At 40.2% G+C, this 24,431-nt stretch overlaps 3 protein-coding genes across 5 annotated transcripts; all 3 read right to left on the bottom strand.

Moving 5' to 3' along the window:
* Positions 1-66: 66 nt before the first annotated feature.
* On the bottom strand, positions 67-3,489 carry LOC133410045 (myelin and lymphocyte protein-like). Of its 2 annotated transcripts, none has more exons than XM_061690771.1 (5): positions 3,242-3,489; positions 2,301-2,436; positions 1,593-1,745; positions 372-494; positions 67-266 (listed from the first exon to the last, which is right to left on the bottom strand). In XM_061690771.1, the coding sequence occupies exons 2-5, from the start codon at positions 2,391-2,393 to the stop codon at positions 192-194; spliced, it is 444 nt and encodes a 147-aa protein (XP_061546755.1). In that variant the 5' UTR covers positions 2,394-2,436; positions 3,242-3,489; the 3' UTR covers positions 67-191. The 2 variants fall into 2 exon arrangements, with proteins under 2 accessions (XP_061546755.1, XP_061546754.1); XM_061690770.1 differs by having other exon boundaries at positions 1,578-1,745.
* Positions 3,490-3,925: 436 nt separating this feature from the next.
* LOC133410044 (myelin and lymphocyte protein-like) lies at positions 3,926-10,017 on the bottom strand. The gene is made up of 4 exons (XM_061690768.1): positions 9,876-10,017; positions 6,724-6,888; positions 6,437-6,610; positions 3,926-5,505 (listed from the first exon to the last, which is right to left on the bottom strand). The coding sequence occupies exons 1-4, from the start codon at positions 9,960-9,962 to the stop codon at positions 5,431-5,433; spliced, it is 501 nt and encodes a 166-aa protein (XP_061546752.1). The 5' UTR covers positions 9,963-10,017; the 3' UTR covers positions 3,926-5,430.
* A 5,452-nt stretch (positions 10,018-15,469) lies between these two features.
* Positions 15,470-23,769, bottom strand: nphp1 (nephronophthisis 1). 2 transcript variants are annotated; one of them, XM_061690037.1, is made up of 20 exons: positions 23,628-23,769; positions 23,364-23,425; positions 22,830-22,890; positions 22,610-22,749; positions 22,331-22,532; positions 21,716-21,817; positions 21,476-21,612; positions 21,333-21,381; positions 21,152-21,239; positions 19,769-19,863; positions 19,445-19,573; positions 18,850-18,924; positions 18,632-18,742; positions 18,466-18,548; positions 17,444-17,520; positions 17,240-17,316; positions 17,050-17,162; positions 16,851-16,924; positions 16,199-16,243; positions 15,470-16,094 (listed from the first exon to the last, which is right to left on the bottom strand). In XM_061690037.1, the coding sequence occupies exons 1-20, from the start codon at positions 23,691-23,693 to the stop codon at positions 15,868-15,870; spliced, it is 2,013 nt and encodes a 670-aa protein (XP_061546021.1). In that variant the 5' UTR covers positions 23,694-23,769; the 3' UTR covers positions 15,470-15,867. The 2 variants fall into 2 exon arrangements, with proteins under 2 accessions (XP_061546021.1, XP_061546020.1); XM_061690036.1 differs by having other exon boundaries at positions 17,240-17,339.
* Between the last annotated feature and the right edge of the window lie 662 nt (positions 23,770-24,431).

Below are 24,431 nucleotides of genomic sequence, written 5' to 3' on the forward strand. Positions count from 1 at the left end.
ACGCTCACTTGCAACAACTGGTGACTTTTCAGTGTCTGTGGAAAAACAAGACAGACGGAAATGTTTCGTTTTATTTGTCAACACTATAAAAGCAATCGAGAAGAAGCCCTAAAAATGCTATCGCAGGCTAGCGATGAAATGCGAACTTTAAGGTCATTGAAATGTTGATCGTTGAGATGATCGTTGTCTTTTCAAAGGTTTTTCCACCGCATCGACGACAGCACGGCGTGGATGAAGTAGAGCAGCGTGGCCGTGAAGGCAAACACCTGAAACACGCAACAACACGCCAGTAACACGACTTGACGTCGAGTTAAGAATGGAATCGATATTATTATGAAGCTAGCGTGTGTACTGTCAATGTTCTAACTGACCACAGCGGCGATGTCAATCTGGTAGATTCTGAAGTCTGCTGATTTCATAACAAAGGTGATGAAGGCTAAATTGACTCCGGCGCTGAGGTAGAACAACGCGGCCAAAGCGTGATAGACAAAATCCTAACACACACACACACACAGCGGGAGGAAATAACATTTATTCATGGCCTGACCAGGTCTCGTGTTTTAGCTCATTTCCTAATTAAATGTCCTCATTCTCAACTCATTTTCCAATCTCATGAAGTTCTCGTCACTAGCTGGTGTTATTCCTCACTAAATATCGATTCTCATTCCCAACGATAATCTCATTCTCAACCCATTATTTTTGTCATCATTTCATTGTAATCCCACATTCCATTCTCAGTCTTCCGTATCACATTTCGTTCGCTTATTTCCCCATTCTCGTGATCGAGTGTATTCTCATTTTCAATCCAAGTCTCATCCCCATGATACCCCATTGCCATCGAAATCTCATTTGAATCCCATGCTTGGTTTAAAGATCATTCTCGCTGTTTTCTTCCCATATTTCACATTCTCTTTCCAGTCTAATGATCTTGATTCTCATTCTAATTCTCTCCTGTCAGTCTGAATGATCATTCTCATTCATTCTCTCAACTCGTCACAATCACGTTCTCGTGCCAACTTGGTGTTATTCCCATCCAATGATCTAGTTTCATTCTCAGCGACAATCTCATCACCATTCTCATCTCGTCGCTATTCTCAATGGCAATTCCATTCTCATCTCATGCTCATCTCCTTCTCCTTGCCGTCAACGTCGTCTTTCTCCGTTGTCATGTCTCCCCCATCTAATATCATCTCGTTCTAATCTCATTTCAATTTGATCTCATCCTAATTTCATTTCAACCTCATCTCAGTTTTATGTAATCCCCCATTCTCATCTCATTCTCAATTGCTTCCAGTCTCACCTCACTGTCCTGTCATTCACCTCCCGTCCTCAGTTTCATGTTATCCTCATGTCATTTTAATCTCGTTCCAATCTCATCCCGTTCTCAATTTATTCCAATCTGACCTCATTGTCACGTCGTTCTCATCTCCTCCTCATTTTCATATCACCCTCGTCGCATTCCCATCGTCGCCCTTATCTTAGTCTCATTCCCACGTAATACTCAAATCATTCTCATTTCATTTCATTCCAATCTCATTCCCGTGTCACGCTGGTTCTCATGCCCCCCCGCGCCTTACAGCCGCGACCCACACCGGGGCGTTCTTGTGGCATCCGGCCACGAAGACCAGCGCCCACACGAGGGTCGTGACGAAGCAGAAGACGGACACGAACATGACCCAGCCCAGAGGGTTGGCGGGCTGCACGTGGGTGGACGCCACCAGGATCCACACCAGACCGCCCGTCACCTGCACCCAAGAACCGGACGCTCAAAATATAGTCACGATGAAAATCAACAGACATGCCGGAATATTCTTTCTTCTTACAATTTCTGTCCAATGGAGAACTTTCTTTCCTTACAAAGTCGAATAAAAGAACATCAAGACTCTTCCGGATGCTTTTGTAACTTTTTCAAGTTTCATTTAAGTTCATAATTCTTAAAATTGTGGGTTTTTTCACATGGTTAAAATCCAGAATTACATTTGACATTTTTACGTATATAGATAATATCTTTAAAAAAAATAAAATAATAATAATAATCATCATCAAACTAATCATGTCTTACTGGAATGCCTTCTTAAAAAATATATCTATATTTTTAAAATGTTTAATTCTTTCCAGAAGGCTTCACAAACGAGACAGCAATGACGGCATGCAGCGTGTTTATGTATAAACATCGAACGCACCCAAATTGTGTCAGTCACAAATACTGCATCGTAATAATATAATATTCCAACTAAAAGCATGTTTCCCAGTAGCGTCATTCGTAGAGAGGATGTGGTGATCTGTGACGGGTGACTCACCAGTTCGGGCAGGTAGAACATATCCGGCGGCGTCATGCATATTGCGAGTCCGCTGGGCAGACCCCCCACGGAGCGAGTGGCGGTCGCCGCCATCCCAGAACAGCCGCTCGCGTTTCTTTGTGCTGGTCGGCGGGGACTAGAGGAGCGGCGAGCAGGTGCAAATGCCAGTGAGGCTAATTTAGTTGGCAAACCTGTTCTGGTATTGTTGCTGTTTCCCACATCTCCACACACACCCTCTTTTTTTTTTGGGAGCCGCTAAGGTGAAATTTTGTGGCCCCGGGGCCTCAATGAGGTCAGATAGAATATCTCTATTCTTGTGCTTTTGTTTGCGTTTTACACACAGGACGAAAAAATCCAAAGAGTGCGAATAGTCGTCGGTCGGCGACAATTGCTTTTAAGGCAACAAGGCAGTATCGCGGCTGGTCAATAGAGGGCGCTAGGGCGCCGCCCCACCACTGACGGTGGTCACCACATTACTTTCCTTGAAGATAAAAGCAATTTTATACGCAAGTATTATCAGAAAATATTGTATACATATTTATCTGATGCCGTTCACCTAAATGTGCAAAATATTTATTCTGACATACATTTAAAACATCGTCTCTACTCGCTTACATCTTTTTAGTCTCGCGAGTGTGCTAATGGGCGAGAATATGACGCGCGTCAGTCCAACCTGCCCGCTTTATTTACCAACAAAACAAGAGTTGGTAAATATTCAACAACCGATAATACATTGGACAGCAACGTTAGGATTTTATTTTTGAAGTTGACCCTCACAGCGCATTGGCGGCATGTTACCGTAATACATCGTTGCGGCGGCCGGCTTGAGTTCGACTTTTGGACTCGCTAGCTGCTCGGTGAGTGCCCGCTACGCTCACAACAGCTGGCGGACTTTTTCTTAAAAGCGGTTTAAATACGTGAAAATGAACGCACGCGCTTACCTTTGATGCTGACAGACTGACAGTTGCACCTTCTGCCGATCCGTTTTGAACAAACCAGGCTAAATCAAATGCAGCAGGCAACGTGCTGCAACAGGCTCAACGTCTGCGCTGAACATGGCGGCCCCCGTACCTTGAAGAACTATTCCGTTTAATTCTTATTCCGCGATCGCAATATTCGTCAAGAGTACTGTGTTTTGAGTAGTGCTGGCGCATACAATGTATTCTATAAAAAAATAAAAGATGGGAGAGTTTCGTTCCCCTTTGAAGAAAGTCCAGACATGACATCATTAAAGATTGGTCGGTCTTGTGACAATTAGAAATCAGCCCATCCAGGATTGACCAATCAGAGAAAAGGGGTTGTACCAGATGACATTATTTCAGCGAAGTTCGTGTTTTGTCTCTCCTAGACAATCTCATGAATTTGCTCCACTGTTTTCGTGAATCAATTCTTCGTAACCGCCAGACTTGCGCGGACTCCTGCTTCTTTTCCCGACTGGACTTTGACGTTTTCCCAGTTCCAAAGAAACATCGTCGATTTTTACGGACGCTCCGCTGTAATGTGTGAGACGCAAAGGACTCTCACTTGTCTTCTCTTCTTTTTAAAAACATTTAGATATATGAAATTTTACATTTCCATAGCTATCATAGTCATAAATAGTCCACAGACACTTTTGAAGTCTACTTATTATTTTATTTCACATTGTGGATTTGTAAATGTAGCCGTAAAGTGAAACCATACAAACAGTGAGAAATAACAATCAATCAGGTGGGGACATTCATCCATACACGACATATAAAGTCCGATCCTTTTAAAAAAAAAAAAAAAAAGTAAAGTAAAGAAAAAGAAAAAGCAGGGTTAAAAGCTTGAGGATGTTTTACATCTTGGTTGTAAACACGAAATGATGGAATCCGGAGTATTTGTGCACACGCATCGCCAAGGTTCACCAAAAGTCACGAGAAGCAATATTGGAGACATTTGGTTTCATCTATCTCACTCGCTTTTTGTTAACAAAAAAAACTTTATGACACTTGATCTGTTTTACAAAGTTATGATGATCCCAGGTGTATTTAGTGTGTTCTCATGAGAATTTAGGAGAAAATCATACAAAAACAAATTGTATCTTATAGATGAAAATGGTGGACGCGCTGCATTAAAATTGTGAAATATTTGATCAGAAACTGGTTAGGGCATTTGGGTTTGGAAATTATTTTTTTCATAACATTTGAAAATCATTAAAAGAAAGTGAAGTCATATTAAATCATATTTGAACATTTTATATTTCATTTCATAAATGGACGTGCTGTGCTAAAAATGCTAACTTTAGCCCACATTCCAAAGCGGCAATGGCATTAAGGTATTTGGATACATTTATTTTTAATTTTTTTAGCTAAAATTTGAAGTGTTGCTTTTTTGTTACATTTTAAAAGACATTTATTTATTTATTATATTCTTATTTTTGTATTTAAAAAGAAATCTTTGACGAATGAATTCTGTATTTTCAGTTGGTACACGGCGGATGTGGAGTGCTAAAAATGCAAAATTTAAGCAAAGGTTTAAGAATGTCATTGTTTTTTTTTTTTGTTATATTTTATGTTAATATATGTGTAACAAAAAGTAAAATCATATTTCAATTATATTTGAACTGAGCTAAATTGTGTCCAAAATGAGGGGTTTTCTTTCCCCCATTTTATTTCCAACATTCTTTTAAATCATAAAAAAAAAATTTTTTTTTGTGGGGTTTCTTTGTTTTTTTTAATTTGTTTTTTAATGTTTCTTCATTTTCAAAAAATCATTAAAATTGTCAAAACATTTTAAATAATGATTGGATTTATTTTCATAAACCTTCTTTGGGAATAAAAAAATAATAATAATGGCTTTTTTTCTTTTTCCTACCAATTGTGAACTTTTTGTGCAAAATCCTACAAGATTTTGGTGGTCAGAACTGTATAAAGAAATTATGCTTTTTTTTTTACACTTAGTATAATGTTGGGATTTGATAAGTCAAACTCATACATGTGACATTCTGTTTGTTTGCTGCTCATTCAGTCATGTGACTTTTGTAACTTGTCTGTAACAGCTACATAAAAAAATATATATATCATAATAATAAGTATTATTATTATAAAAAATATGAATAAGTGGTTCTGTGTTCAGGTTGAGGCGACTGACATATTTTTCGGGGTCCATTTTAGGCTCTTTTCCATCGGATGGCGGAGAAGATGGCGTGCAGGAAGTAGAGGAGCGTGGACACGTGTGACATCACCTGGACGACATCGCACACACACACACACACACACACGTGTGCACACACACGAGCACATCAACGTCAGGTCAGTATTCGGCCATCAGAATCAAGAAAAATACAAATAAAAAAACAGAGCTGGCCCTTTAAGAATTTTCTTTATGTAATGACGTTATCTATTTACGTTATACAGGCCCAAAACATTTCGCGCGACTTTAAAGTCATTTGAACGTGCAACACTTTACTTACACATACCAAAAGAGCAAACACAAGTTCATCGAGTTTGAAATGTGCCGTTTCTAGATTGATATTGATGAAATAAAATGTATGACAAAAATTACAATTAAAAAAAAAAAAAGATTCATATTGGACAATTGGTCAGGTGGAAATGACACAATGTCAACAACAACATTAATAGAAACATTCAAATGCTCGCTTGTTTCCTTCATTATTATTTTTTTAAATATTACAAAATATATATATATAATTTGAAAAAAAAATATACCTGACAAAAAAATGTTTGATTTTATCTGGATTTTTCCTTTTTAGGCTAAATTTAGCCAAAACGTTTTTGGAGGCGTTTGTATATTAATTAATATTTGACGTATGAGCATTTTGCGTGCAGGTTATACCGTAAGCCAACGCCATGTTCGGCATTTGCCAATTTGCCGGTTGTATTTGGGGAACCTAACCTCTGTAATTGGCTGGAAACTCGCCTATTTGGTGTTTCTGTTTCTAAAAAATGTGCACCATCTTGTGGCATCTTAAGGCCAAGGAATGATTTTTGAAGTGCGGGGGAGGGGCTTCATTTCGTCTTGTCCTATCCGATAAGAAGTGTTTCCACTATCTAGTGTCCCTATAAAACTGTTCCCGCGTTGTGGCCGCAATTGGAAAAAAAGGAACATTTGTCATGTCTGTGGCTCGGTAAATGTGTTTGCGTGAGACATCCCACCACGGCGGCTACGTCCAGCCTGTAGATCTTGAGGCCTTCGCCGATGAGGGGCACAATGGACAGGGTGCCCCCGGAGTTGACGGTGACGCCCCAGCCCTTGAGCACGGTGATGTAGGCCAGGATCACCGACGCGCTCAGGTAGAACACCGCCGCCAAGAAATGGTAGCACATATCCTGCGGGGTAAATTGAGCTGGAATTTGGCGGAATTCAGACGTTGCGCTCGATGGTTGCTGAGCAATGACACTTTATTCTCAGCCAATCAGCGTTCGCGGTGGATGCGTCTTACCAGGGCGGGGCAAATGCCGCTCTGATTGGCTCCGCACAGGTAGAGGAAGAACAAGAGCGTGGTGAAGACGCAGCAGAAGACGGACACGAACATGACCCAGCCTAGGGGATGGTCCGGGTACACGCAGGTGGACGCCACCAGGATCCACACCAGAGTGCCAAACACCTGGCGGCCATGAACACCGGTTGGGAAAAATATATATCAGGGTTTACATTTGGGTTTTCTCTTGGGAAACTACAACTACGGCCCATGGTTAAGGGGTTATATAGTACTGACGAGTTAGGGACTTATGTGGTTAGGTTTAGATATTGTTTGTTGTTTTTGTTTTTTTGGGATGGCAGTTGAGCCTAAAGTGGTGGTCAAACAGGTCCTGCTGTGTCAAATTGTCAGCGTGCCCCTTTAAGAAAACCATAACGGCCTTCAAAAAACTCACTTTGAAGCCACAACCAGCCAATCTCTTTTTTTCTTTTTTCTTTTTCTTTTGCGTCCTCCTCCTTTGACAAACATTCCTCTTGAAACTGGTCAATATTTTAAAAAAAATGGTGAATATTTAACTCTGAAGCCAATTAATTACATCGATGAACAGCATAAAAAATATATATATTTTTTTTTTCACTCTGGGAGTTGAACAGAACGCACCATTGTTGGCATCATTAGTCCCACCTGGTCTAGTCATGTGACCACTCACTATGTCCCACCGGTACGTGGATTCAGTTCCCAGAGCAGAAAATGATGCTGGTGAAGCAGCATGTTGCACATCATCTCTATTCTACATTCAAAGTGAACGAGCGCATTGCATTCTACGCAATTTCTCCTCTTATCTGGAATGGACAGCAAAGAGTGTTGGCTTTAAAAGAGTTCACGAGTAAGTGTAGTAGTCGTGTTATGCTTCATAAAGAAACACAAATGGGGGAAAGCAGAGCGAACTTTCTGGTTCTCGTTACGGGTCAGCGACTCACAATCGATGCCACGCCCCGAATATTACAAGCGGCCTCAATTACTTCTCAACCGTGAAACGCTCTATTTGAGCTCGGATTTCCACCGCAGGAATTTTGTTGGCTCGGAATTTGTTCTATACGCTCTCTGGCCACTTCATTAGGCACACCCGTGCAACCCAACTCCGTCAGAGTGGAATATAAAAGTACCAATAGCTTAGCATAGATTCCAAAGGGAGAAAAAAAAAAAAAAAATACAGTGAACCTTCATAAAAAAACTGGAATTAAAAATATATATATAATTTAACCCCCAAAAATTCTCGGATAAAAAAATGGAAACCAAATGGGGGAAAAAAATAAGTATGTGATGTACTGGAAAAACTCATTACGAAAAAGAATGCCTTAAAAATCTGCGTTATAGCAGGGGCGTAAACAACGAACCTAGTTAGCGTTACGTCTTTATTGAGTCTTGCGTCTAAATCCCCGCCGCCAAAAGCAAACATCTCCCGTCTGCCGCGGTCCGTCCGCTTGTTGTCGGCAAACATGGGCCGCGTTTGTCCCAAAACCAGGCCAGCAGGTTCTTCGATGGACTGATCCGACCGTAAAAGGAGACGAGAAATGCCCGGTTTCGATTTACGCCCACCTCCCTTTAAGTTTTTTTTTTTTTTTTTTTTTTTTTTTTTTCAGATTTAATCTTTCTCCTTTTATTACGGCACCAAAGAAAAATGGCGTCCAAATTTCCCGGTTCGAATAAAAATAACTTTTTGTTATTGTTGTGGGGTTTTTTTCGGATAAAAATTAAAAAATGTAAAGTATATGGAGAACATTTTTTGTTGTGTTTTTCAGATAAAAAGAAAAAATTGATCTCCAAATTATGACCCTGTAGTGTTTTTGATGCATAGTTCAAAGACTTTCACACAAAAAAAGTACATACTGGCTGGCTTTGTAGATTTCTCGTGCTCTTAGACAACTCAGCTCTGACCTGACGAGTTTTAAGTTTTAACTGTGTTAGTTTAGTCAGATGGTCTGTTTGTCACCGTTGCAATGAGACCATGAGCCAAAAAGTCAACACCAGCCTGCTAAAATATTCACTCAATACACAAACTGCACCGATGTTTTATTCGTAGATGGTACAGCACATTTGTATATTCACATTTTTTATATGTCTGTGTATGTGTGTTTTGCTGTTGCTATGGTGACTGAGGAGCCTCAACTCTCAGTGAACTAGTTGCCATGGTGCCTGGGTTTAAAATTTTAAAAAAAAAATTAAAATGAAGAAAAAAAGAGCAACATCAGCAGAGATAAATTAGTTTTTTGTTTTTAAATCCTGCTTTTAAGTATAAATAAAGTAGCAAATAAATAAATTATTCAAAAATTTTTTTTAAATACAATAGAAAATAAGAATTGTAAGAAATAATAATGAAAATCAATAAAACAACAAAAATGAATAATCAATAGAAAATAAAAGATAAGTGAAAAATAATTTAAAGATAAAGTATATTTAACAATGAAAAAATAAAAACAGAAAAGTAAAAAGTAAAAAAAATAAAAGCTCATATTTCTTGAATAAAAATTAAACTATGAATTAAAGATAGTTTAACAGAATTATTAATAAAACAGTACATTTAATTCTAAACAATAATAAAACTAAAGTATATTTTAAAAATGAAAAATGTGAAAACGTGAAAGAACATTAAAATATAGTAAAAAAATAAAATAGTAAATTTATAAGTAACTACAAATAATAATAATGTAAATAAATTACATTTAATATATTCACAAATAATAACATTTAAAAATAATAAATACATATTTATATACATTTGATCAATTTCAATTAATGTTTTAAAAGAAAAGAAAAAACAAATTTTGTTTAAATAATGGTCCAAAAAATAAAACTACATTATCAATAAAATATCTTTTTTTTTTTTTTTTTTTTTTTTTAAAAGGAGAAAAATGTATTTTAAAAAAAATAAGCGTTTGGCCCAGTTTTCCAAGCCGAGGATTGACTTCTTTATTGATCAGACGGTTGACCTCGTTAATCCTCAACATTAACAACCAAATACTACACCAACACCGACTGTCACCCCTCATTTGAAGGCGAGGCGCAGCCAAACAACTTTAGACAACAAACCACAAGAGGACAAAACGCAGCCTTGACGTACTGCAGTTGCAGCACAACTGCAGTACGTCAAGCAAGCATCGAAAAACACTCACAAACTCTGGGATGAAAAACAAGTCGGGGATGCTGGTGAAAATCCTGCCGCCGGTGGGCAGAACATCTCCCGACGTGGTGGAAGCCATAGTCCCAAACGCACTGCGCTTATGTGTCCGTGTGAGGCTGCAGAATGAAATACGTGAATGCTTTTAATCTGCTTTTTACGTAAAGGCCGCCTTCCGCACCTCCTCCTCCACCACCTGCCCTCCGCCTACCTTCCATGTGGCTTTGTGTGCGTGTGTGTGTCTTAAAGGGCCGTAAAAGGCAAAGAGGTTGTTTACATACACACACAAAAAGTGATTGTGAGGCAAATTGTCCATGTGGGACATGAAAAGGAGATGCAAGTTGTTGAGCTGCGCTAGACAAAATAAAAGTACGGATAATAATCGTTGAATGCGCCAAAAAAATAATCGTTGAATGCGCCAAAAAAATCGTTGAATGCGCCATAAAAGCATGCAGACGGGGTAGTTTAGCTGCCCTTAAGAAATAGGAAGCACAGGTGGGGATGATGATACAGTGGTACCTCGACTCATGAGTGACCCGACTTAAATGTTCTTGTCTTGAGTTGAGAGTAAAAATTTGACTTAGGAGCAGTAGATGGGCCACGAATTTCACAAAAAGCAACAGTTTAGCAGGCCTTCAAGCTGTTTATAGCCACTCCCAGCTGAACTTTACTGTCAAACTAAGCAAATCGATCAGAATTCCATATTGTTCATTTTGAACAACCACATAACTTAGCCTCGGGAAAGTCCGCTAGCTTCAAGCTAACGCACAATGCAAAACGCCATGACGGGCCAGCAAAACGAGCATCGATGTTGCAGTCATTCTAAACCTATAATGTCATGAACGGAACAGAGGACAGGACCCAAAATGCACGACTCCAATACAGATGGACAGTTTCAAAAAAGAGAGGTTTAATATACGGGCAGAGGTCGGTACACAGGCAGGCAATCCCAAAAAAACAGGAAACTTGAATACATGGTTAATCATCAACTCGGCAGTGTCTTTAGCTGAGGGGAGTTTCGGAAGTGCAATGAAGTGTGCCATCTTTGCGAACCTGTCAACGACTGTGAGAATGGTGGTATTTCCTTTCGAGGCCGGTAATCCCGTCACAAACTCTACGGAGATGTCTGACCAAGGACGTGGTGGTATTGGCATGGGTCGCAATTCCCCCGAAGGACGTTGACGAGAGGGCTCGTTAGCAGCACATACCTGGCAAGCATTACATAATTGATAACATCCCTCCTAACATTAGGCCACCAAAAGCGTTGTTCGACCACCGATTGCGTTTTGACAAGGCCTGGGTGACATACAGTCCGGTTAGTGTGTCCAAAAGGCATTACCAAATACTCGTAATGTCCCGTTGGTGTGTTGAATGCTGTTTTCCATTCATCCCCCTCCCTCATCCTGACTAGATGATATGCATTTCTTAAGTCTAGTTTGGTGAAAACCTTGGCTCCCTCCAGGAACTCAAAGGCTAGGCTTGGTCTAGTGGGACCAAATGATCCTTGACGGCGGGGGACAGTCCTTGAAAAATTCTATCGAGTAGTGCCCTGTTGTTCCACTGACTCTCAGCTGCTAGAATACGAAACTCAATCGTGTAATCTGACACCCTGCGCTTGCCTTGTTGTAAGGGAGTGAGCTGCCTCACGGTCTGGTGTGTAATACCGAAATATTTGCTCCATAGTCTTTATGAAAGAAGCCCAACAATGACACACGGCGGAATTGCAGCTCCATTCAGCAGTAGCCCACGCCTCCGCAGGACCAGTCAGGTGGGAAATGAAGAAAGCGATTTTTGCCCGCTCGGTGGGGAAGGCAGGAGCCTGCAGCTCAAATTGGAGTTCGCACTGAGTGATAAATGGCTGAATGGTCCCAGAATCTCCAAAGAACCTCTCCGGTCGAGAGAGCTGTGGGCGGACAGCAGCGGAGGTGGCAGGTGGAGGCATGGTGACTGCTTCACATGGAAACGGTGGTACAGTGGCGGCACCGGGTGCTGTGCCAGCTGGTTCTTTCTTCTTAACCGTATTTAGTAGAACTTCAAATTGTGAGGCCACCTGTCTCATCAGAGTGTCCTGATGCGCTGACAATCCCGTTAGATGAAGGTGGAGGGCAGCAAGCTGCTCATCCTGCTTCGAGATGTGTTGACCCTGCGCTTGAAGGGCTTTGCTCACCGGGTCTGGGTCTGCTGGGTCCATGTTATGGCCACTTCGTTTTGTCATGAACGGAACAGAAGACAGGACCCAAAATGCACGACTACAATACAGATGGACAGTTTCAAGAAAAGAGAGGTTTCATATACGGGCAGAGGTCGGTACACAGGCAGGCAATCCAAAAAAGGCAACAGTATCCAAAAAACGTGAGGCAAAGAGGTGGGGAAGATGCTCTCAGGAGCAGGTGTGTACGAGACTGGGGGAAAACAACAACCGGAACACACACCCATGACATATAATCAATTTATGTTTGAACACAAGCGACAGAAACTCTCAGACAGAACATACGACAATACTCACCGGCATATATTCCTTATCCTCTGCGAAGCACGACTAATATTACTGCAGCTTGGTTGCGCCAGTCTTCCATCGAGTCTACCTGTAGTATGGCTGTATATATTATACCGCCCCCTGTTGGCCAAGGTGCGCACAGCAGAAGGAGCAACACAAGGCCCATTGAATTATCATGATGCGCAAAGAAACCGTTTCATTCTTTACATTCAATTAAATTAGGTTATGGCTTTATGTTTTTATAGAATGCAATACTGTGGAGTGCTATTTTTGTGATTAACACGCTAAATATAAACGCGTCAGTTAAACTACATGGGCAAAAGTATTGAGACACTTGCCAGGAAGTCGTCCAATCTCGAATCTTATTTTGTCATCGTCGGACGACTTCCCGCCATACGTCCCAATACTTTTGTCCTGGGCTTAAAGATCAAGAGTCATTCCACCCACAGGAAGAAGTCAATGTGACAAAATAAAAGCTCACAGGTCGTGTGTCCATCTATGTTGTTGATGGTGCGGCTTTTTGAATCTGTCGCCATAGAAACCACCTACGCTGTGTTTGGATGCACAATTGCCAGGAGACACACACGCCCGCACACAAATTACACGCAAAACACTCAAATGGTTGATTGATAGATTTTGTCACACTGAAGTGCACTTCCTGGCACGTGTCCCAATACTTTTGTCCATCTAGTTTAACGCGTCTTCATTTTTTAAAATTTGAATATTAAGGTAATGTATTCATAGAGAGCGTTTTCTTCCAAGGAAAAAAAACATTTTTCAAGAAAAAAACTCATATTCTTTGAGATATTTGTATCGGAAAAAGTCATTTTGTCAATCATTTATTATTATTTTTTTTTTAAGATTTTCAAAATAATGTGTTTGTTTGTTTGTTTTTTTATTGCACAGCAACAATAAATTTGTCTATGTCCATGTGTGTATCTCATTCAAGGATGTCGCTTTTGTATTTATTATTATTCTAATTTTCAAATTCACTTATGATAAATAGACAAACGTATTGGGACACTTGTGACGTGACCCTTCCACAGCAAACTCACCCGAGCGCGCCGAAAACGACCTTTCGTTCGAAGCGGAAGCGGAAACTTCTCGATAAACGATGGTAAATCTGTGCTGTTGTTTTCTGGGTTTGTATTCGCGTGACGTGACCTATGAGGGCAAGAAGAAGAGGAAGACTTTGCGGTCACCAAGGGGATGGGATGGCGGAATGTGGAAATACAGGATTGCCCGTGTTATTAGCCAGCAAACACAAGCACAGATTAGACATTAGTCTTTTCTTTTTATGATTATTACAATTGTTAGACTTCTTGTGGACTGTGGTTTTTGATCGCCATGCAATCCTAAAAACAAACCAAAGCAATTGCCCCATTAAGACAAATACAAATGTACCCACAAATCCGATAAGAATACATATTTTTGCATCATGTTGTCATCCGTTTTGGAGGATTTTAGAAAAGCTATTCGGTTCCACACTCCTGTTTTATCTTTAATTTTGTTGACATAACAGAAGCATATTTGGTCAGAGAAGTGAATTTATCATAATTATTAAACATGAAAAATGTTTCACCGAATCAGTGAAGGAAAAACTGCAAAATAGGAAATATGTCTGGCACAATAACATTTCTGGCTTAACATACAATATATGAATATAAAAATGAACATTTTAAGTTTTTTACCTTCTGTCAAGAAAATGTAACAATATGTAACTGGGATTAAAGAAAATGTCTGGCAAAAGTAAAATATTTTGGATTCAATGTACTGTATATGAAAATCAAAATATATCAAAAATGTTGCAGGTCATTTTATATATGTAATATTCTTTTTGAAAAATCTAACAGTGGGATTCGTTGCAAGTTTGTTGCAAGAAAACGTTTAATAAAGACTTATAATATTTAATAAAGACCATTCCAATATATCATAGATGATACTGTAAATACTATATTTTTAGAAATAGAAATGACAAAACAATTATTAGACCTGAAATAATAATTATAAGCAATTTGTGCATGTAACTATATCAGAAAATACATTTCATTACATCTGTAAATATAACTACAATCTTTCTTTAAAGACTAAAGTTTTTAAAAATATATAATTTCCTTCAATAGATTATTAAAACAATTAGATTTAGACATAGATACACAAGGACATTTTCAAAAACGTACACATCCTTAGGTTGAAAAATGATGGCAATAGCAGCACAATTTCATCTAGGATAAAAACAAAAATGTTTTATATATATATATAAAATAAAAAAATTGTTTTATATAAATTTAAAAAATATATATATATAATATTTGTGTACTAACGCACACAAATGTTGGCCTGAACACATTCCAGTGGTCTGAGTGACTGACTCATCAGCTGCTTGGTTTTTATTTTTATAGCCAACTATAAAGAGAATGCACGCTTCAACTAATAATTAACACAAAACGCTCCTTTGGTACCCCGTAACCACACACACACACACACACACACACACACACACACACGTGAGTGATGTTGACCTAATGGGAGGGGGCCAAACGATGCAGCTCAGTGAGCACTTCAATGGCCGACCAGGAAAAATGTGTTTGAGCCACACCCAGATAGCAGGAAAAAAAAAAAAAAAAAAAAAAATATATATATATATTATTTTGTAGATTTCTTTTATGTGTTTTCTATATTATTTTACACTTTTACATTTTATTTAATTTTATTTGCATTTGTATTAATCAATTTTGCAAATATTTAGTATATATATATATTCACTGTAAAATGACTAATTCTATTCTATAAATGAATGTTAAAATAATAATAATTTATCTGCATTAGTTGACTAATGAGACTCTGAAGTTAAATGTTTCAAAATAAAAATGTCCAAAAATGAGCCATTGCCATTTTTTAAAATGACATATGCCAATAGTGGGGAAAAAACAAAAGGGTCTCATTGTATTTTTATTTTTATTTTATTTTTTAAATGGTGACATGCATTGAGGCTATCACCAGTTTAAATTTGAAGGGTTAGTTAGGGTTAGGTTAACTAACCCTAACACTAGATTCGACACGATATATATATATATATATATATATATATATATATATATATATGTCACTGTAAAATGACTACTTCTATTCTATAAAAGATATGCAATAGTTGACTCACAAGACTAGCGCTGAAGTTAAAATGTTTGAAAACATTTTTAAAAAACGATTATTGTAACTATCCATCGCCAGTCTTTAAAATGACATACGCCACAGTAGGGAAAAAAAACAGAAGGGTCTCATTATATATATATATATTTTTTTTTTTTTAATGGTGACGTGCATTGAGGCGACCACCAGTTTAAATTTGAATACAAATATTACAAAAATATTTATGCTGTATGTGTTTTGGTTTTTTTTCATCCATGTCCATAATAAAGGTTTGGCATTGCGGTGTTCTCTCTCGCTCTAGCGCGCCACCCGCAGGAGGTCAAAGGTCATCTCAGTAACGTCAAAGGCCAGATGAGCGCGGCCGGGGTCGGCCAGTAACTCCGAGCTCCCCGATGGGCCGCGGGCCCGCTTGAGCGCCTCCAGCGTGGAGGCGATGAGGCGCGAGCGCTGCTCCTCCGAGGCGGGGTCGGCCCAACGGTGGGACGGCAGAGAAGACGAGCGCAGCAGGAACGACGCAGACGACTGGAACGCCTTCGCGAACTCCTGCTTCACCCGAGCCTCGTCTCTCTACACACACAAACGCACAGGGAAATATGCACACACACGCAGGACACTCTTTTCAGGTAGGAAGCTGAGCGCTCCCTCTGTAGGTGAAAACAAGTAGTGCACACCTTCTGTGCCCGGCTCATGTTGTTTTCCGCATCCATCCAGGCAGTCTGAAGAAAATAAATAAAAACAAACACATTTTGTGTGTGGAAATAGATTTGAATGTCGTGATTAAATGTTGTGAAATACAACATTATAATGATATACAGTGGACTCCTGCATATCCGTTGCTTGGCATTTGCGATTCCCATATTCATGGATTATGTTTTGGAAATAATTTGTGGTATTTTAAAAAAAATTTTAAATGTCAATTATCATGATTATTTTCATGAATAACGGGGGCCCATTAAGGAATTAATTGAATTAATTTAATATTATATTTGCTATTATTGATCATACATTTTTTAGTAGTATTTCCATTCAAAAAAGTACATAATAAATACTATTGAGAATTTTGTACAAATATTAAAACTATTATGTTTACATTTATATTTTAGTGGTATTTATGATCAAATATAATTATTATTATAATTTAATTATCGTTCTGTTCTTTTCACAGATTTTTAAGGAAGGGGTCTCAATGTTCCCCCTGATTATTGACAATTGAATCAAAAGCCTGTAGAATATACAGCATTCTGTATTTTATTAGCATTTATAGTAATGTCATATTTATATTTTTTTCTCTTCTTACTTTTTTATAAGGGAGGGGCTACATACCCTGACAGCATCCAGCAGGTCGGGTTGGTCCACGAGGGTCGGGAAAGTAGCAAGCACGGGACTGAATATCAAATCTGAACAAAACAGAGTCGTAGTGTGACGCGTCTTTGTGGAAACGAAGGCAGTGTGTGTGTGTGTGTGTGTGTGTGTGTGTGCGTGCGTGCGTGCGTGCGAGCGTGTGCGTGCGTGCGTGCGTTACCCGCGTTCTGCATGGTGGGCCGGTCCACCAGCAGCGCGTCGGCCAGCAGCTGCCTGTACATCGCCAGCAGCGGGACCGAGCTCAGACAGTGCAGCAGCGTGTTGGGCAGGAAGCTGTGGAGGGAAAATACACGCTACATTTACAACACACATGCGCGCACGCACACACACACACACATCAACCTTCTCACCTGAGTTGCATTTTGATGCGACTGTTGGGCGTCTTGAACTTGACGATGAGTTTGGGCTGCCGCCGCGCTTTCAGCATCTGCTGGAACATGCCAGCTGGAGCTGAAAAAACAAGACGATGCTCATCCCTTCTAACTTGTGATTTGTATTCCTAATAAGCGGGAGAATTGTCAGGTGTGTGACGAGACCGGAGGCGTCGCTCTTACGTGCTCGAGTGAGCGACCCCTCCATGTCGACGTCCTTCTCGTAAGGAGTGCCGCCACTCACTGGGATCTCATATGTCCTGCGCGCGCGCGCACACACACACACACACACACACACACACACACACACATACACGGGATTACAGAAGGCATTGATACACACGGGTTGAAGCAGAAATGATCAATTTCAGGGGGCGGACTGTACACCAAGTATGCGCACAATGTGGCAGTCTGGTATACAGTGTGTGTTTTGTACAAAATATGAAGGTGAAATATGAGCATTTCCTCTTTTGAAGTGAAAAGCAAACAAAACATTTGTATAAGTCAGGAGCGGAGGAGAAAGAATGAAGGATCTGGAGCTACTGAAATTGTTGTATGAGTAATATTTTCAGTTTCGGTTTTAATTTTAAAGTATTTGATTTTATTATTCTAATTTTGTTTTATGTATTTTATGACTACTTATTATTTTGTAGCGTTCATGTCCTTTATTATGTATTTTCTATATTATTGTTACATTTTTACATTTTATTTAGATTAATTTTATTTGCATTTGTATTAATCAATTTTGCAAATACATTTAGTTCTTCAATTTTTCATTATTGCATTTTTGTTTCTAAATTGCTTTTTCTTCAGATTGTCATATAGATACCTTTTTATCTTCAATGTTTTATTTTACTTTTATTTCATTTTATTTGCATTGTACTAATGAATTTATTTCTCATATATTTATTGATAAATTCTTATTTGTATTGTATATCATTCTTTTTTTTTAGAATAATTTTCCATCCTTTTTATTTTTGCAATTATGTTTTCATTTTCAGTGAATCTTTTATGAATTTTGAATATTGACTTGTCTTGTCACTTTTATTATTTTTGATGTACATATTTGATCATATTTAATTTGTGTTACAGTATTTGTATTTTATTTGTTTATTCGCATCTTTTATGCATTGTTCTTTTTTGACGACGTTCTTTTTTGACCCCCCCCCCCCCCCCCCCCTCCCCGGTGACGGTGTTCAGGTCACCTGTGAGGAAGCGGGTTTCCGGCGGCGTCGCTCAGTTTGAGGAAAGTCCAACCGCAGCTCAGGTCTCCCCGCTCGCCTGTCGACTAAAACACAGCCAACAGCGCTTATCTAAATAACCGATCAGCGCCGTTTCGTCCATTTTACGCTCTTGCTTTCTCGTCCTCACGTTGCGTATGAAGGTGACGCCCAGCTCGAAGAGGATTCCGAGGTCGGGGTTGTCGGCGTCGCAGCGCAGGAAGCAGTCTCCGTCCAGCAGCGAGGGCAGGAGGCCGGCCGTCTGCGACAAACACATGACCCGCGTCAGTCTAGCGGGAAGCAGCGTAAACACACTTCTGCAAAATACGGGAGGTGGGGGCTCGGCGGGGAGCGTCGGCGTCCTCGTACCCGCGGGGAGAAGAGCCATGTCCTGGGCTTTTTGGGGGTGTAGGTGGCTCTGACCGTATGGATGTTACTCAGCACCTGGAACGCAACAAAAGCGACATTATTCCTTGCTATTATGGTTGCTATAATAATGGTTGCTGTTCACGTTAGCATAGCATGCACCGGAAGCCAGCTATCCCGTGTTCCGCGCCGGTAGCGTGACGTTTCCCGCATAGCGGATTTGTCTTTGAAGGACCCCTGAAAATGGGTCAAATGGTCGCTACCAAGAAAATGGCAGATTTCCTGTGTCTTTCCGGTTATGGCTTCATGAGACCTTTTTGAGGAGCTACTCATTACGGACATGCCAACCTAATTCCATGTTGTTATGTGAAACTGGCCTTGGTGGCTGATTTTTTTTTTTTAAATAGCTGCAGCGATAATGACTGACATCCATCTCATCCAATGACGCATCAACTGTCGCTTGAAAAGCCAGCTGGTGACATCACAGACAAACCGTGTAGGAAGGCGGGGCTTAAAGGACAGCTCGAACAGGATGGCGGAGTTTTTAAATAGCATTGCAACAGGTGTTGTTGTGATGGGTAAAATATCAAAGACGTGCCCGAGTTCCGTCGAAGGCGCACAGGCGAATGTGTCTGCTGAGGACTTGGACGCCGACCCCGGGTGTGGGAATACTCTTGCAGCTCCACAGGGTGAAGCAAACGCACGTCCGCGTGTGTCGTGGGCGTACCTGCAAGGCGTTGGGAAGACAGAAAGTGACATGAAGTTCTGTGGTTACATGTCGGATACAACTTTAGCTCGTATTAATGGGGTCGTCACAATAAAAACAACAACAAAAACTCAAAACCTTTTCAGCAAAAATAAAGGAATCGTCCGTCAACACAAACGCTACCTTGGCAGAGCTAACGTTTATACATCTCCTCACCCTGCCAGTGTCCGGATCCAAGAAGAGGTCGCTGAAGGAGAGCTGTGATTGGCTGAGCTCCGGCTGCATGAAATGACTTCCTCTGTATTTGGCACCTAAAACACGAGATCCACGTTTTATACATTTCACTTTACGTTTAAAACATCCGATTGTGCTTTAACACAAATCTTATCTGAGGCACCGAAAGTTGTGATTACACTCTTCCATGCTTTTCCTATCTAGACAAACACATTTTGCCAAACCAAATTTTCTTGTATTTGGGACGTAATACTGTCTTTATAGTGGCTCAGTAAACGTGAAATATGAATTAAAAACACCCACGCATTCCTGAGTTCCAGATGTTTTTTCTGCCGACTAGCCTGAAATCAGGTCATTCGTATTTCTCGAGCTTATCTGCGTCACGAGCAAAGATCTGCGCCCCCCGAGCCAGCGCTGTCAACATAACAAACGTGTGCTCTCACAAGTGGGTCTTCTACACGGAGGCAACCAATCAGAATAAAGGAGGCGGTCTTTGCCAAATATGGACAAAGCGGATACAAAACTGAGTCAAACATAAGTAGCTGTCAGACTGGCCTTTTCTGGACTCTCATATCACGAAACCAAATGAATGAATGAATGAATTTGACACTTTTATTCTAAGTCCATGTTAAGAGAGTCACTCTATGGAGGTCTAAATTGCCAAAATACGGGACCTTTAGAGAAACTCTCCATTCTGTAAGAGTAAATGTTCCAGCAGCATTTTTGAGTCGAATTTACTAATATTTAGAAAATTAAAGGACATTGACTTGGAGTAAATAAGTCTATATTTGTATAGGTATCTTTGTTACAACTCATTTTCAGACTTGTTGAACATTTTGTTTTTAGTGTTCAATTAGATAGCAGTGAGTGTGTACGACAAAGAGCCTCTACGACAGAGGTGTCCAAACGCGAGGGCCACTTTGACATTCTTCAACTTTTAATTTATTTAACACGCTAAAAAAAAAAATCTATCTAGTGTAGGTAAAGATATGAAAATTATATACTGTGTTTTATATATAAAGCTCTGGAAGAAAATAAGAGACCAAAAGAAAGAACTCGGGACCGTTTTGGGATTTTTGACCATTTTTCATTTTCTGCAAATAAATGCTCTAAATGACAAGACTGTAAGTTTATTTGGAATTTGGGAGTTATGTTGTCAGTAGTTTATGAAATAAAACAAAAACATTTCTTTTTACTCAAACACATAGTTATACTGTATATATTTAATAGAGGGTTTTTTTGGTTTTGTTTTTTAAACAGGCCACAAATGGCCTGCACGTAGTTTGAAGAAACCTGTTTTAGAACTTTTAAAAGGCTATTGAGCAGCCGGCAGCGGACAGCTAAAGTATTGTTTGGAGTCGATACCTTCATCCACCAGCAGTTTACTGAGAGTGGACGGCCTGAACCCGGAAGGGATGGTGCCCATGGCGGCGAGGACGTCGGTAGCGTCAATCTGTCACACAAAGATAAATCATGTTGAAATCTAAAACAAACACTCTGCATCTGCTTTTTTTTTTTTTTTGCCGGGGATCATGAAGAGTGGTACCTCAGTTAGCGCTTTTCTAAAAGTGGGCCAATTCGACTGGGGAGCGTCACTGCGGAAGGATAAGCCCGTTTATGAATGAATGAATGAATGAAGGAAGAGGGGAGAGTCAATGACTACTAAGGTCAAACAAATTCCAATCAAACCTCCGCTTCTCTTCTTCTTCTTCATCATCTTCTTCTTCTTCTTCGCCCAGCTCTTCGGAACCCTCTTGCTCCTCCTCAGCCTCGTCAGACTCTTCATCTTCTTCTTCATCCTTGTCGTCACCGAGGACAGAACCGATCTGTGAAAAGGAAGGGTGTGTGGTCGATGACGTCAACGTTGTACCGGGTCTGGTTAGCTTGTGTAGCTGCGCCTAATATTTTGGATGGTGGTGGTTGTGGAACCTTCAGGTATGTTCTTGGCACCACTCCTCTGTCGCCGTTGGCGTTCTCGGCCAGCCACCAGCCGTCACTCGTCTTCCTGATGATTTTCAATGTGTCGCCTCGCTATGGTTGCAGAGAAACCGTAAAGTGTTAAATTTGTGAATTTCTTTTTTTCTTTACTTTATTCTTATTTGGAGTATTTTCTGTATACTATGTACTTTCTTATATTACTTTATTTTGATATATTGTGTATTTGTAGATTTTTTTTTCAGTGAAATATATTGCATTTTTTTTGTCTAATACTTTTGTATTTTTGTCTTATATTATTGTATTTTTTTTATATCTATTATATTATTATTATTATGTTTTGCAGAAAAAGACATCTTAACTCCAAATGTTAAGGCTTTAGAGGTTCTGCTGTCATTATAATTTAAAAAGAATAATAGAAATTGATGAGTTTGTATACTTTTTTAAAAGCGTGACAGGGATTAAAAATGTTTGATAATTTGCTTGAATTAAAAAAAAAAAGAACAATTATATCAAAGAGGGTCCCATAAAAGGTTAAAGGATGAAATTGGGACTCGCTATCGGTATGTAGCAGTTTGGAACCCCAATATAAATCACCTGTCACATCACCTTAACAGTCAAATCTCCATCCTGGTCCCCTTTGAAATCACTGAGCGCGGTGTAGATGCAAGGCCCCGAGTGCGGGGTCGCGTTCGGCGCTTGACTCTCGTCCTTGCGGCTGTCGTCCTTATCGGCGGCGGTGTCTTCGTCGCTGTCGGCCTCATCGCCGTCTTCGGTCCCGTCGTCCTCGCCGTCTTCTTTCTGGGCGTCACTGTGGATGAAACCGTGTCCGTTTCACTGACTCTGTGAGAGGTACGGCCGTTAAATATGACGCGTCAAGCTACAGACCCCGTCGGCGGCTCCGTGCTGGGTCCCGGCGGCGACAGCTCCCCGGAGAGTTTGTTCAGCTGCTCCAGGACGTTGTGCAATCGTCTTTCTTCCTCGAGTTTCCTCTGGTCGTAGTTGCCCACTGGTGCAATCTCATCAGCCTAGAACATGCACAAACTGTTACCTATAGAGGCCCTGCAACAACAACAAAAAACTGAATTCACATCATACAACGTGTCACCTTGGTCAGCTGTGTCAGATTCTTCAGTGTTTTCTCTGCGGATATCTGAAGTTCTTGGCACCTGTTTAAAACGTGACACTTTTAGACACAACACTGATGACGTGATCATTTTTGTTGATCCGTGTTTAATGTTTCATGTACCATCATCCCCTTCTGTACCCGTTTCCTACGGATTGCTGATTTGTTGGCCGTTCCCAGTAATAGGAGGTGCCCGTGCTTCTAAAAGTCAAGCCAAAAACGGCACCTGTGTCTCTCTCTTTCCGTTTTCTATTCACTAACCCAACCAGTCGAGACAGACGGCCGCCCCACATTGAGTCTCGGTTCTGCTCGAGGTTTCTTCCAAAATGGAAGTTTTTCCTTGCCTCTGTCGCCTAGCGCTTGCTCATGTGGGGTTCAATTGGTATTTTTGATTTCTATTTGTTTAAACAAGTGAGGATGGTGGCCTTTGACTAGCTCCATGTTTAAAGTGACCTGAGACAAGTTCTGTTGTGATTTGGTGCTGTGTAAATAACATTGAATTATTGAGTCGGTTACCTCCGAAAGGACTCTTCTTTGGTTTCCACCTTACCCTGAACATCTTTCAACAAACTCTCCAGCTAGGAACAAAGAATTCAAACATATGTATAAGCATATGACCAAAAAGTGTCATTTTAAAGAGTATAACTAAATGTTTAACTTCCTACAGGTTGTATTTATTGCCACCTTATCCCCCGTTCGTGGCTACCTAAAGCTAGCTTGTGTCTGAACTGTTTAACGTGGCGTTAAACGTCATAAAAGTGAGCGTTTTCTATGACAAACCTGCCCCCTCATGTCGTCCACCTCTTTGTGGACCTGTTGCAGGGGTCCTTTTCCCTTGGGCGGCATTTAAACGCCCTTGTTAGCCGTCATCACTGCAATTTGTGTGGGCTCAACTTGCGATGTGACGCCGCACGCCCATTGGTCCGCCGGTCGCTAAGCAGCTGGGGTTTTACTTCCGGGTAGAGTCGCTTCATGGGCCAAACGAAATGGTAAACGTTCTTAATGTTTTCACCCACTTTGTCGGTCTACTGTTACTTTTAGCGTGAGAATGTACACCTAATGTTACCTTTGTGTAACAAAAAGTAGATTTATGTAAGCACTTCGATTGACCTTCACAGGGTGCATTGCGCTTGCAGTGAAACGCGTTGCCTTCGGTTGCTGCTCGTTACGTACTGTTTTCTGCAGACGTTCCGCGATATAGTACGAAAAACAATGACGTTGCATACGTGAAAGCCCATTTTAAGTCAATATACATTTATTTTTGTGTATATTTCAAAGTGGTATGCTTCTTAACTAGTTACAATGTGCAATGCAGTGTTTTGGTAGTCAAAACTCCCACGATTCTCTTTTACCACCGTTTATGTCTGATCGTCGCCCATTGGCTCTTGGTCGCTCAGCAACCGGGTTCTGTTTTCGGGTTTACTTCGCTTACATAATGTTCCTGTTTACCAAGTTTCTTGTCAAATATAATATTACACAAAAATAATAATTGATATTTAAAAGATTATTTTAAGTAATTCGTCACGGTTGAGAATGTTCAGGACATTCGAGAACACGGTTTAGGGCCCTCTAATCCATTAGGAA

This window comes from Phycodurus eques, chromosome 11, assembly GCF_024500275.1.
Source record: "Phycodurus eques isolate BA_2022a chromosome 11, UOR_Pequ_1.1, whole genome shotgun sequence".
Classification (NCBI taxonomy): Eukaryota; Metazoa; Chordata; class Actinopteri; order Syngnathiformes; family Syngnathidae; genus Phycodurus; species Phycodurus eques.

What these genes read in the sequence shown, in the direction of transcription:
- LOC133410045 (XM_061690770.1), bottom strand. Translation starts at nt 2,393, where the DNA reads ATGGCGGCGACCGCCACTCGCTCCGTGGGGGGTCTGCCCAGCGGACTC. An exon ending in CCCCGGTGTGGGTCGCGGCT is followed by an intron (nt 495 to 1,577) that starts GTAAGGCGCGGG and finishes TGTGTGTGTTAG; the next exon opens with GATTTTGTCTATCACGCTTT. An exon ending in AGATTGACATCGCCGCTGTG is followed by an intron (nt 267 to 371) that starts GTCAGTTAGAAC and finishes TGCGTGTTTCAG; the next exon opens with GTGTTTGCCTTCACGGCCAC.
- LOC133410044 (XM_061690768.1), bottom strand. Translation starts at nt 9,962, where the DNA reads ATGGCTTCCACCACGTCGGGAGATGTTCTGCCCACCGGCGGCAGGATT. An exon ending in TGTTTTTCATCCCAGAGTTT is followed by an intron (nt 6,889 to 9,875) that starts GTGAGTGTTTTT and finishes CATGGCCGCCAG; the next exon opens with GTGTTTGGCACTCTGGTGTG. An exon ending in GCGGCATTTGCCCCGCCCTG is followed by an intron (nt 6,611 to 6,723) that starts GTAAGACGCATC and finishes TTTACCCCGCAG; the next exon opens with GATATGTGCTACCATTTCTT.
- nphp1 (XM_061690036.1), bottom strand. Translation starts at nt 23,693, where the DNA reads ATGCCGCCCAAGGGAAAAGGACCCCTGCAACAGGTCCACAAAGAGGTG. An exon ending in ATCTGACACAGCTGACCAAG is followed by an intron (nt 22,750 to 22,829) that starts GTGACACGTTGT and finishes TGCATGTTCTAG; the next exon opens with GCTGATGAGATTGCACCAGT. An exon ending in CATGGCTCTTCTCCCCGCGG is followed by an intron (nt 18,743 to 18,849) that starts GTACGAGGACGC and finishes TGTTTGTCGCAG; the next exon opens with ACGGCCGGCCTCCTGCCCTC.